This window comes from Gallinula chloropus (assembly GCF_964237585.1).
Source record: "Gallinula chloropus genome assembly, chromosome: 6".
In the NCBI taxonomy this organism is placed as follows: Eukaryota; Metazoa; Chordata; class Aves; order Gruiformes; family Rallidae; genus Gallinula; species Gallinula chloropus.
The window spans coordinates 19,346,569-19,360,707 of record NC_140091.1 but is presented as its reverse complement, the minus strand read 5'-3'; the positions used below and the strand labels follow the sequence as shown (position 1 = coordinate 19,360,707).

The following is a 14,139-nucleotide window of genomic DNA, read 5'->3' as shown; positions in this document are numbered from 1 at the left end:
TACCAGTATGAAAAACTGGCTAGCGAGCTTCCAGCATGTCTCATGGAAGGCACTTCCTTTGAGAAGAAAATAAGGGGAAAAAAAAATAAAAGGCAACCTTAAAGTGGTGAACACAAAGTAGGTCACCACAAAGCCACATCAATAAAGTCTGGGAAAGAAAACAGGGAGGGGTAGTGTGTCAGATACAGAATGGTTATTATAAATGAACACCAAAAGCATGGCTAGAACATTTCGATTGGTAAGCTATTTCATGGATGAAGTGTAAGTACACATTAAGCAATACGCTACAGCTTTTCCTTTGTAACTCTCCTGCACAGTTCCTATAGTTTTAAACACAACTGCATGCTTTTTAGACCCTTCTAAACCCCATCAACAACAGCGATCTTGACAGCAAAGACTTGCACTATCTGGTATCAACCTCCCCAACACCCCTCTCAAATTAAGATTCCGCTCAAAGTTATCTTAGAACCATCTAGGTACAGACAGATCTGTAAACAGATGTGATGGTTATGCTCTACAACTGGATGGATATGTCAGCCAAGAGCTCTCAAGGCCTGGAGAGCAGGCAGGCAGATACCTCTGCTGGGCCAGGTCATCAGCCTGAACGCACAGAAAACCGGGGTCCATCAGTCCACTCTCATTTTCCCAAGAAACACTAAAGCTAATAGAACCCACAATCACACTGAGGCATTTCTTGGCTAGGAAGAAGTAGGTCAATTTACTTCTTGGCACCTGTTTATAGAAACACCTACAAACTCATAGAGGAAACTACCCTAACTTGCTTGCTGTGTCCTGGGCTGAGCTGGTTTCAAATTCATTCTAAGACGACACTTGGACCACTGCAAGGGAAACAGTTACTGTCTATTGATATTAACAGCTATCACACTTCAAATTCTTCACACAGAGAGGGGTCATATAGTTTAAAAAAAAAAAAAAAAAGAGTTTAAATTGGAATCTAGGACTAAGGAGATAACCTCCTTCTAGTTACCTATGGAAAATTCACAGTTGCTTCTTGGGTCACGTATGTTAGCCCTGCTGAGAAGGGCCTGGGGGTTCTGGTGGATTAACATGAGCCAGCAGTGTGCTCTTGGAGCTTGGAAGGCCAATGGGATCCTGGGCTCCATCAGAAGAAAGGTGGCCAGCAGGGACAGGGAGGGGATTGTCCCTCTCTGCTCTGCCCTCATGAGGCCCCATCTGGAGTCCTATGTCCAGATCTGGGGCAGCAGGGGGATCTCATTGCAGCCTTACAGTCCCTGAAGGGAGCAGAGAAACAGGAGGAGAATCAGCTTTTTCAAAGGGCAGACACTGGCAGGACAAGGGAAGCTGAAGGAGAAGGGTTAGATGAGATACTAGGGGGAAGGTCTTTACAGAGAGAGTGGTGAGGAGCTGGAACTGGCTGCCCAGAGAGGGGGTGGGTGCCCCATCCCTGGGGGTGTTCAAGGCCAGGTTGGATGGAGCCCTGGGCAACCTTGTCTAGATCAGGCCTGGAAGTTGGTTGGTGGCCCTGCCTGTGGCAGCTGTTGCAGGGGGGTTGGAACTCTATGAACCTTGAGGTCCCTTCCAACCCAGCCCAGTCTGTGATTCTCTGATATGTTAAAATAACATATGACTGACTGGCTGCCTCCTTCTGAGCATCAGATTAAAGGTGCCAAGAAAGCTCTGAAACCCGAATTACTAAAATGTACAACTGGAGATAACTAACCTAACGCCCCAGTGAAGTCAGGGCCCTGATAGCCCTGAGACACAAGGCTTCAGGCGAACGCTGCTCTTACACCGCACATGCATTTAGCATTAATAGCCATGCTGCGTTTTCAGACAGTTCTCTACTTTTACCCTTTTCTGGTTTTTTTTTTTAAACACAGAAAATGTGAAGCATTCTGACAAAGAAATAGCAGAGAGCAAGTTGTGCCAGTACAGGGAAGATTAATGCCTTTTCAGACCAGTTAGCTGTGTAACCATTACTACTGCATTCTTCTTGCGGTTTTTTTTCCCCACCAAAATTTAAGACATTTTTATTTTCATTTTTACAGCATGCAAACTCCCCCTCTCTTTCCAGCACCAAGCTGGAATTAAAAATACTTGCTTCCTTCTTATTATCTTTCCTTTCTCCTCCACATTCATCGTTTCAGCGAACAGAGGCTGTTTACTTCGCATTCCCAACTTCCCTATTAGGAAGTCCAAAACCAAAAAAACCCAAAGAAAAACAAAAGAACAAAACCAAAAAAAGAAAAAAGAGCAGGAAAGAAATTAGAACAGAAAATGCTTCACTTCCCTCTACAAAGCTCGTCAAATCTGACAAAAACAAAAAAAAAACCCAAAAAAAAAGGGGGCTTTCTTTCTTAATTTCCTTAATTTGATTTAATGGTTATAAATTGAGAGATCAGCAGCCACTGGAATCAAAATGAGGGTAGTTGAGTTTGAAGCGGCCTCGGTTCACACTGCTCTGCCACTGTTTAGGGACCTTGATGTGAACAACCAGGAGGGCTTCTTTAATCAGAGGACTCACCAGCTGAGGGCACGTGAAAGAAAACTGACAGAAATATTTATGGCAGGACCATAAAACTTCTCTGCTACCTTACTATATGGGATATAACATGCATTACCTCCAAAGAGTTTAGGCTGTTTTGAAAACTTCAGTGAGCAAAGGCTTAGCTAATGGATGGAGTTCAGGGAGAACTCCATGAAATCCATTCAACGGGGTAATCCATCACCCCATACCTCACTGACATCCGATGCAAGTGCTGCCAGAGAGCAAGACAGAAAGAGACACTACGAGCCAGTATCACCAAGAAGATAATCCTATCAAATCCGGTCTAATAGGCTGTTGATTTTTTAATTAATATTATTATTATTATTACTTTAAAAAACAAAACAAACCCCCACACCTTTTGCATTGCTCTCTCTGTTTTGGTGATGCCATTCTGTTTTTCCTTACTTCCTATTTTCCAAGAGACATACCAGCTACCCACCATCCCAAACAAAAGATGGAAAATAGTTACAAAAGTCTACCCCAGAATAGCAAATGCTCAATGTTACTTGATGAGGAAGGCTAATGTTTTCCTAGCAGGCATGAGCACATCATGCTTCTAATGTGTGAGGCTGCACCTCAAGTGCTGGGTCCAGTTCTGGGCTTGTCACCGTAAGAAAGACATCGAGGTCCTCAAGCGAGTGCAGAGAAGGGCAACCAGGCTGGTCAAAGGGCTGGAGGGCAAATCCTCTGAGGAGCGGCTGAGGGAGCTGGGGATGTTCAGCCTGGAGAAGAGGAGGCTGAGGGGAGACCTTATCACCACCTACAACTACCTGAAGGGAGGTTGTAGAGAGGTGGGCGATGGTCTCTTCAGCCAGGTGACAGGAGATAGGACAAGGGGAAATGGCATGAAGCTGTGCCAGGGCAGGGACAGACTGGACATTAGAAAAAAATTTTTTACTGAAAGAGTTGTGAGGGCCTGGAACAGGCTGCCCAGGGAGGAGGTTGAGGCACCTTCCCTGGATGCATTCAAAAAGAGGGTAGATGAGGTACTTAAGGATATGGTTTAGCTTAGGATGGGAATGGTTCGACTTGATGATCTTCAAAGGTCTCTTCTCTGTGATTCTGTGGTATGTGTTCCAGGATACTCAAGCAAGCTGGGGAACCCAGCAAAGGCAGCAATTTGGCTGTACAGCCTGAGATACAACCTCATCATGTAAACAAAACATCTTTTCTGAACCTTTTCGTCTCCTTTCAGAGTGCCTGTTCTGCACTGTACTCCTGCACACCGAGATAAAATACCTAACTAACATGGAAAGCTGCTACAGTCAGCTCTGGACGAAGCTGGCAAAGCCTAAGAGTGTTGCCCAGTGGTACAGGGTCTCAAATGCCATGGAAAGGATTTTAGAGCTTCAGGCGTGGTAATCACTGCTCTGTGGTTTTCTGGTCTCAATCCATGATATATTTTCCTCCCACAGGCTCCAATGAAGAGTTACCTGCTTGGAAATATTGGTTTAGTCAAACACCTGGCCCTGTCCACAAATTAAGAGAAGTTAATCAGTGCCAGCTATCCCAACTCCTTCATGCCAGCAGTCCAGCCTACTATCACTGTAACAAGGCAAGTTTATTACATTTTGAAGGTAAAAAAAATCTTATATTTGGGGGATTTGAGAAAAAAAAAAAAAGGAGGGCGGGGGGCATGGAAAGCAAGCAGACAAAACCACCCAACTGAGCGCTTCCCCTCCGAGAGCATCTTGCCCTACTGTTGCCAAGTGTCTTGTACATCCTTGGGCAAGTTATCTGCCCTACTCCTGACTCGTCGATTGACTCTCCCAGCGGCACCATTAATGCTCTGGATGCACTCACATGGCAAGGCAATGAACAGCCCAAGGAAATGAAACCCATCTTTCCTTCTGTTACCCCAAGGGGCAGCACAGGAATTGCTCAGAGTCTCATCACCTCTTGCGGTGACAAGATGGCGCACAGAGCTGAAGCAAAGCGATCATTTAATTCCTTAAAGGGATTCAAAGACTGGATTCTGCCCTCCTGGCTACTGCTACTGTCCACAAACATTCTCCTCAAACCTGAAATCCCTCGTACTCCGCACTGCGCTGACTACATCAGCGCCTGTGCCCTATCTTGTTGAGACAGGTATCAGAGCGCTGAAGAGTCAGCTAAATGAGGGTGTGAATTACCTCCGCTTATCTCAAGCCAATCCGCAGACTCAAGTAATGAGAAACTGAAGAAAGCAAGCGGGTTTTTAACTCCATCTGTCCATACAGGTACCAGCTATGGAAGAGAAATCCCTCCAGAAGCATCGATCCCATCTGTATTTCCTCCAAACCCTCACTGGCAAAAGGAGATGTGTTTTCCTAAGAGGAAAAATGCAGCAAGGTTGTTATCAAAGAACCAGAAAATAGAATCATAGAATGGTCTGGGTTGGAAGGGACCCCAAGGATCACAGAGTTCCAACTCCCCATGCCACAGGCAGGGCCACCAACCCCCAGGTTGCTCAGGGCCCCATCCAACCCTGAATACCACCAGGGATGGGGCACCCACCACCATTCTGGGCAGCCCATTCCTACCACTCTCTGCAAAGAACTTCCCCCTAATATCTCATCTAACCCTTCCCTCCTTTAGCTTCACTCCATTCCCCCTCGTCCTGCCATTATCTGCCCTTTGAAAAAGCTGATTCCCCTCCTGTTTCTCTGCTCCCTTCAGGGACTGGGAGGCTGCAATGAGGTCCCCCCGGAGCCTTCTCTTCTCTATGCTGAACAAACCCACCTCCCTCAGCATCTCTTCATCGGGGAGGTGCTCCAGCCCTCTAATCATCTTCGTGGCCTCCTCTGAACCCTCTCCAACAGTTCTACATCTTTCTTGTATTGGGGCCCCAGATCTGGACACAGGACTCCAGATGGGGCCTCACAAGGGACTATCACCTCCCTGTCCTTGCTGCCACCCCTCTTCTGATGGAGCCCAGGATCCCATTGGCCTTCCGTGCTGCAAGAGAACACTGCTGTTATATCCCATATAGTCGCTTTAAGTTCCTCTGTGAAGGATCTCCCCAGAAGCTGGCTATGACATACATTTCTAGGCTTCCCAACTTATTCAGGCTAAATGTGAACAGTGCTACTCTAGAGTAGGGGAATGTCAATCCTCTCATGGGAGAGCCTGAATCTGTTATGGGTGCAAGGTGGCTCACCACCATCCAGCAACAGCCCCCTCCTGCTTACTAATAAAGCCTTTCCTTCCTCTCCTCCTCACTTCCATGCTACTAAATACCTCACAACTGATAAAACAACAAAGCCAGAGGTGCCACATACAGGCAAGGCTAACCGCCTCTCATCTAGGAAGATAATGCTCCTTTCTGTGCTGGCCAACCTACAAGTGCTCTGCTGGCTACCAGGCCAATGCAAAACCATCGCCAGCAGGAGACAGCGCAGAGCAGCTCCAGACCTGCATTCCTCCAGCATTAAGCTTTGTCTAGAATACTGCTAAATTGCCTTTTGTTCCTTCATGCCAAAAAAATCCCCCTAATAACAGTTCTGACACAAAATCTCTAAGCCTTAAGCTCTGGATCACAGTGGTGGGCATCCAAAGTTTGTCATATGTGGATAAATCTGCGCAAAACCATCACTTCTTAATTAGGTTCTCTGCCCTCAGCAGCAACTTCAAGTTGAAATGCAAGTTCTCATCCTCCCTTCCAATATCCTGCCTGCCACTACCTTGCTAAAATTCCCAGCTACCCAGAGGAAAAAGTTTCTCTCACAATTAGCACTATGGTACCTACAGTCTACCCAAAAGACCTTCCTCTGCTATTGTCGTGCCATCCAGGTTGGGAAAGGGACCAAGGTGAAGAGGTTCTGCTGAATCCTCTGGACTGTTACACAAAAGCCCAATGTTAGGAGGGGTTAAGTCTAAAGAGGTGGATGATTTTTGGTTCTCTTTTTTAAGTCACAGGTTCCTGAACACTTCTCCACTGCTTCTCACCGCGGTACTGGTTTCCATTTCCACTCCTCCTTGGAGGCAAGGACTAAATCCACACAATCTCGTCCCGTCTCATGATACTCTACCATGCAACCCTCCCACCCACTTCCAAACACATCTGCCGTTTTTCATCTTCGCTGCCTCCCTTCTCCTCCGGTCCAGGCTACAAATGCCAAAAGAAAGCAGCCCCTGCCTGTAAACCACCACGAGCAGTACCGCCCAAATAACACTAGTTACCTTAATGCAGAAGAAAACGGGCCGCTTTCAATTAAACCACTGATGTCCCAAGAACAGAGACACAGCACTACAGGAAGGGAAAAGGTGCCTGAGAGTTTTAACCCAGCCAGAAACTAACAGAGAAGCATATGCATTCTTATGCAAATCTACCCCAGACACACCGCACATCTGCTGAAAGCGGTGTCACTTTCCCACAGTTTGCAGAATTAATGTGTTTAACTAAGTGCCTGACAGCGCTTGCTGTATAAGAGCTAATTTTCAATGGGGTATTCCCAGCTGGAAGAAAAAAAAAAAAAACAACCCAAAATCCCTTCAGATAATAAGGGATCTGAACCCAGGACTCAGTTTTACATTTATTTAAGTGCAAAGACCCCCTTCGCCTCCGAGAGCTCATTATTTGCACTACTCCAGCTTGCTTCATAATTAAAAATAATCCCAAGTCTTGGAGAAGAGCCTTTCTACAGTTTTGTGACCTTTTGAAACCCCATTAAAGAAAATTAACAGAAGTTATTCCCTCCTGACCATTTTTATAGAGGTTTTCTGAGATGGGGAGGTGTCAAAACGCACAATGATCTTCATGAGAAGTTTACAACCCAAAAGCCAGCAATTTCCCTCTTCACTCAGTTACTTTCCTTGCAGTCCCAAATTGTTTTTCCATGATTATTACTACGTGCCTATACAGAGATTTTGAAAGAATTCAGATGAGAACTTAACTCCATGACCTTCAGGCTAAGAATACGTATATGCCAGAAAATGCTGAAATCTCAACTATTTTCTTTTTTATAAAACTCTATAAATACCAGTTAAAAGGAACCCATGATCTCATATTAAGTCAATGGGTCAGTTATGTTCCTCTTATATTCCCCCTCCCCCCCTTTTTTTAATTCCTCCCTATTGTTTAAAAATAGGAAACAGCACCACATGAAAACGTTCGTTCAGTCAGAGATAAATCGTGCGACTGAAATACGGGAGTCAGGAAACCGGTGTTTTAAAATAATGTCATCCTCTTTTTCCCCAGCACACTCTAGTATTGTTAAAGCCTCCAAATATTTAAGTGACTTAATAAATTAGTAACCTAGGCAACATTTGCAACAACACAGCCAGCTGAACCAGCCCAGCTACAAACTCCTAAAACAAAATAGACCCGTTTATGTATAAATTAACATCAACGTTTCTTGAAAAGAAGAAGGGCAAACGGTTTTAATGTCAAAGGGATAATTCTGGAATAAAATTTTTGAGTCAAGCAACCGAGAAAAGAATGGGCTACGTTCAGCCCTCAGCTTCACCCCAACTCACCACTGCAAAGACACACGAGGGTCAGGAGAGACTCAATAGCTGCGGTAGCACAAGGGACCCATCATTCACTCCCTGTGCACTTGTTAGGAGCTACCTGCGGTCAAAAACAGCGATGGGAAGAGCTGTCGTACAGCAGGTATGAGCTGATCACCTGGAAGAGCACTTCAGTCACACCTTTTGATATTCCCCTGCTGCAGGCTGGCAAGGGGAAGCGCTATCTCTGTCCGCAGCACACTCTGACATTTTTAATCCGCAGCAAATGCAGTCACTTCAAACCTTGGCTTTGATTAAACTCGTCTGTTTTACAACAGGGCACCAACTAGAAACCATTGGTATTTATCATCTCAAAGAAACGGGGGAAAAAAAAGGTTTATGCCTTCATTATTTAATGTTGGTAACTAATAGGCTGCCGTGGTACCCAAAGGCCACGATGAGGTCGGGTATCACCCTAGGAGGCATTGTCCAACACACAGGAAATGACATTTCCCGGCCCAACCAGGTTTATCTTCCAAGCTCGCCTTTGCACCAGCTTTCTAGGCGAGTTAAAAATAAGCCTATTGATCAGAAGAGAAAGAAATGCTCACCGACACTGACCTTCTCTATTTCCCGACGCAGGGCTACCCGCACAGACACACCATGCAGCTCTTCAGCTCCCTTCCAGCTTGCCAAAGGTCTTGTCTGCACCCTCAGCTAATCTCAGGTTCAGGCCTTCAACACGGCAAACGTTCTCCTGCAACGAGTTGTAGCTCCACACACGCTGGGGAAGACAGTGGTATACAAAACCGAGCCCGGCTCCGTGATGCGGACACAGCTCAAGGAGGTCTAACAGCCATCCCTCGACTATCAGCTTGCCTCACCACTTCATTATGAGGGTGTTGTATTAAATACCCCTGGTCGTACAGCCTCCCCAGATGAGGTTTTAACTGAGCTTCTGGAGATGAAAGATAAGGGTCAGAAGCGGGGAGGATACTATCCCCCAGCAGGTTTCTGGCAGCCTCCCCTCCGGCAGCCTCTGGAGTCCTTCAGCACCTCCGGCGCCACCGCAATGAAGATGCCGCCACCTGGTGGGATCTCCACCAGCTCGGGTGGACACGATGGACCCCGGGGAGGGGACAGTGACCCCCAGAGAGGGTGGTGGACCACACTCACCGTCCTCGCAGGGACATCTCTGAAATAGCTGGCCAGCAGCATGAGCAGGTCTGGAAGAGGAGGCTTTGCTGACAATGACAAGATGCTGTTTGCTACCAAAGCCTGTTGGTGCTCATCTAAAGAGAAGTGGTTTGGAAATGGATAACCTTTAACCTTTGCATTTTTAGGTTCCACGGCAATAAAGTAGAAGAAGAGAAGAAGGAAAAAAGAAAAGAAAAAAAGGTAGGTATGAAGCTACCAACAAAGCTCTAGCAAGAAAGGCTGCAAAGAACCAGAAAACCCTGAGAACAGAGCTGGAGTTGTTGATGTAAGAGCTGAGCAAGGCAGATAACAAATTGCTGGAATGGGTAACTTGCAGAGATTGGGGTTTTGGACAGAATTCCACATGAATAGGAGATGCTTCTGTTCCGTACTCGAGCCACTGCTATTTTTTAATCTCCACATGACACTACGTGCATTACTGTGGCTTCAGCCCTGCGCACGAGCCCAATATTTTCTGAGGGCCAACACTTAAAAGCCTGGAGCTCAAGTTAGAGGCAGCCAAGAGATGTTTCTGTCTGGTTGCATGGGGTCTAAGGCTTTCTCTGGAGTCAGACCAGAAAAGCTCTGCCTGTAGATCAATATCCATGAAGAAGTATGGAGACCTTCAAGCCTGGCTTTGAAGAGCCTTCTCTTTCTGCCAGGAAAGGAGGCTTATTCTGGCAGTGAAGAATGTCTCCAGACTGCTCACAGGATTAGAGGACAAAGGTGCTGAAAATGTCCCCGTCCGACCTACACTTGAGTTTGTCCAATTACTATGATCTTTTAGCACCACTGCTAACAGAGAAAGTTATTTCTTAGTGCAGATAAAGCCCCAGAGCAGCCATGTCCTCTCGTCCGTGCTATTTTCTATGCAATTCTGCAACTCCTGCTTTGAAATTAATCATCTCAGCGCAGGAGTGTTTGCAGCGAGCTCACAACAAGGCAGGTTAGAAGCAAATTTGACAGCTGCTGTTACAGAAGTTTACGACCTGTTTAGACACAGACTGTAAGTCAGACAAAATCAGATTCTGCCCCCATCACATGCAACATTTAACACCAATGCTGCAATGCTGGCTTTATAATTCATTGCTACAAAAATCCATGGATGTTCAGCCAGCCACACCAGGCAACATAATTGCTCTGTTTTCACAGATAGCAGCGAGAATGCTGTAAATTCAGGTACTCCCTTCCCCCCTTCTCCACAAAATCTGTTTCAAAGAGCAGAGGGGGAAAAAAAAAACCCCAACCTTGAAACATCAGTGGACACCATCAAAAGTTAGTTATCCCTCTTACATGGAAAAGAAGTCATAGCACTATATCCAGGCAAGACCACCTCTTCCCTCCTACACATTACACAAAAGCCTGAGAGGAAGCCATCACCCAGAACACACATCAATACATACTTTGGAGAAATATTAGTTGTGTGTCAAAACTGGTTCTTGGAAACATCACCTAACACCACTCACATGACTTGTGTTTCACGAGCAATTAAGCCTATCACTCTGACAAGCAAATCTGCTTGTTCCTGTTCACTACTCAAACACGGGGGTAGAGGAAACCTCTAACTCTGTCCTTCGGTAAGGAAATTGTATTTCCATGGTCCTTGCTAATTCACTTAAAGCAGAAGCTCCCAACCCTCCAGAGCACAGAATGAAAAAGCCACGCTTTAACTGCTGCAGCTAACGCAGGAAACGCAAAAATAGCCATGACTTAGATCTCATCATGAAGTCAGATGAGACCTCAGTGTCACCCTGAAATCACATCCCAGACATTGTGAAGTCCTGTCGCATTCAGATCACTGTCATACTGCTGGCAGGCCACAGAGACCAGTAATGATGGCATTTTACTACTAAATTCTTTTCTCTGTGCTTACAGATGAAGTTTTACAGGCTCAGCAAGCGGGCCAGCTCCCCTCATGCCAGTAATTACCTCCTTGGAGAGGAGACAGAGTGGATGGCACACCACCACAGACCAGAGATGCACAGAAATAAACAGGCATCTTTAAGCGGCTGCTGAACTCCTCCTCTTTAAACCAAGAGTCTCCACCATCCCAGCCACTTCTCAGGCAGCCACCTTCCACTTGGCACAAGCTCCCAGTGCCGTGGTCCATGTTTGCAGAGGTGCGAGGAACAGAAACACTGTGACGCCAAAAGCCGCATCCCTCGCCGTGCTAGAAAACACCCCTCCACTTTTCATATATCCCATACCCCTTCCCTCCCCCCACCATTCATGGTGAAATAATTAGTGTTAGTGTTCTCATTGTTTATCAGACAATGCAGACAATAAGGCTAAGCTTTCTGCTCCTGTCCTCTTTCAGTACGCTGCTCTGGTTCCTCAAACAACTGTGCAAGGCTTTACTTTTAATCCTATAAATAACACTTGTCACTCATAGGTTTGTAACCCATATTTAGTTGTGCACAAACATGGCACAGTTTCAGCTTGATTCATTGTCCACAAACTTCTCCAGATGTGTTCACGCAAGAAAATAAAGAAAGGGCTAATAAGCAAGGAGGAAATAAACAAATACCGGCTAATCCGATCGCAATTTCATAGAGAAGGAGAGAAGACACTACCACATCAGATTCTTTATGAGGGAGAGTGATAATGAGTTGTTTTTAAACACAGACTAGGAATAATTAGTTATTGTCCTTGGGCTATGAGATGTATTTTTCCATGCTCGAAGTCTATGCTGATTTTTATAGCCTGTGAGCTAGCTGCTCTGTCACAGGGAATTTCTCCCCGTTTATCTACATGTTAGTGTCAGACTACAAACACATCACAACATGTGACTTTATCAACAAGCGGTGGTTTTTGCCGGGGCTAATTTTGAAGCCGCGTTCCTACTTCCACTCATACACGATATAACCTTGGGTAACAATCAGATAGGCTGGTGCCAGACATCCTCTTAAGTACATTCTCATTTTACCTTTGGAAAGTATTCTTAAGCAAACAAACAATCTGAAGGCAATCTGCTTGCTTCTGAGCTTCCCCTGACAACCAGCAGAGATATTTTGTTGTTGCTGTTGTTTAAGAAGGACATGCTTTACAGTCTCAGCATTACTCTGAGGAGGGTAACAAAAGAAAGCCACGCAAGAAGCACCGAGCCAGGCACGGTGAAAACTACTAAAAAAAACTCCAAACTTGTATTACAATTAATTGTTCCAAGTATAACTTTGCCCATTGATGCACCAGACAGAAGGTAGACAGACAACCTCAGCCCACTGCACCAGCTTTTCAAGCTTTCAAAATAAACACAAAGGTCTTTGAACAAACTGTGCTCTCCAGAAAACCTGCAGCCTGATCTTCCTCATTTGATACATGCAAAGGCTGATGCTGGTGGTACTCACAATAATTAACTGCCGCCAGCCAAGAAATCCAGCAGAGTTCTTGCAGATAACTTATTTATGTCACCTTTGTATTTCAGGAAGAATGCAACCAGTACCAGACCAACGATATGGGTAACAGAGAACGGCATATGCTTCTAGTTTTACAGACCAGGAAAAACCTGGGAAGGCTCTTTGGGATTCAGGGCAGGGGAAGAAGGCGACAGGGACAGCCACCAAACAGCACAAGATTCTGTGTAAAGAAGGGCCAGTGAAAGAAAGGGGTTTTACAGGTTTTACAGAATATAAGGCAACAATAACAGAGTAACCACGTGTGGAAGAGCCGGGACTGCGGCCTTTTCAGGGATGGACCCTCAGGTTTGTTACAGGAGGGGAAAACGAGATACTGTCTGCAGTCATCTTCACTCTGCAACACGGGTGCAATTATCGCTAGATTACCAAGGCAAACAAGAGGGAAAGACAAGCAAGAGATAAAACAGGATCTCCACGATTTAGGTGCCGATGGAGAGATTAAGCCTCGACTGCGTTTGGGCTGGGAGCCTCGACAAACCCGAGCCCAGCCACATAAACCCAGCTCGTTTTACAAGGTTACGTACCAGGGAAGAGTTTCAGAAAATAAAGGGAAGCAGCACCGGGTCCTGTACCGTGCTGGCCACGCCGCGGAAGACTTTTAACATCCATTTTATAAACAACAAAGGTGCCAATTTAACCCACTCCGGTAGGTCCCGGTCGGCGGGACCCACCGCACCGGCACCGCCCGGGCCCTGCGCACCACCCCGCTGGCGCTCACCGGAGCCGGCTCAGCCCCACGTGTGCCCGCATCCCACACTCGAACCCCGGCGACACAAAAGGTCCGAGACGCGGATCCCCACCGGCAGCACCCCCGCATCCCGCGGCTGCCGGCTCCGGCAGCATCCCAGCTGGGGGGCGGCACCGGCGGGAACGGGGCTGCGGCGGGAACCGGGGCTTCTTGTCGCCGGGAAAGGACCCGGGGGCGGGGGACGGGACAGACGGTGGTGTGGAAAGGGGATGCGCGTTTTGGGAGACTGGGGAAACCGGGGTACTTCGGCAGCGCGAGAAGAGAGGAGAAAGGAAAAGTTAGGGCCGGGAAGTTTGCCGCCGCTCCCCGCTCCCAACCTGCCGCCGCAAACGGTAACGGGCCCCGGCCCGGCCCGGCCTGGCCCGCCCACGCCCTGACCCAGCCCGCTACTGAGCGGTGCCCGGCCCGGTTCTCCGCCACCAGCCCCCGGCGCCCCCTTACCGTAGACGCGGACCCAGCCCTGCTGCTGGCAGACCGACTCCAGCAGGACACGGTCCAGCGCGCCGCCCGCCGCCGCCTCCAGCTCCTCCGAGCCCAGCTCCGGGTCCGCGAAAGCCTCCGCCGCCCAGGCCGCCGGCTCGCCCGCCGCGGCGGGGGGCGCATCCATGCTGGGAAGCGGGACACACACACACACGGACGGACGGACGACGGGACGAGCAGCCGCCGCCCGCCCGCGCTGCGCCCCGGCCGCGCCTCGCTTCGCCTCAGTGAGCGCCGCGGCGCGCCTCCATCCCTCCCGTCCCTCCCCTCCTTTCCTCTCCCTTCCCTTCCCCGCCCCTCGGCCCTGCCGCCCCCTGCGTCAGCGCAGGAGGAGGAGG

General features: G+C 47.7%; 1 protein-coding gene across 1 annotated transcript in view; it reads right to left on the bottom strand.

The window, feature by feature from the left end:
• RASAL2 (RAS protein activator like 2) overlaps positions 1 to 13,928 on the bottom strand; it is a gene marked incomplete at its 5' end in the record, with an annotated part of 187,887 nt that extends 173,959 nt beyond the window's left edge. The window contains one exon of the mRNA XM_084265933.1: positions 13,763 to 13,928. Within this exon, the coding sequence (XP_084122059.1) occupies positions 13,763 to 13,928 (166 nt within the window). The remainder of the gene's footprint in view (positions 1 to 13,762) is intronic.
• Between the last annotated feature and the right edge of the window lie 211 nt (positions 13,929 to 14,139).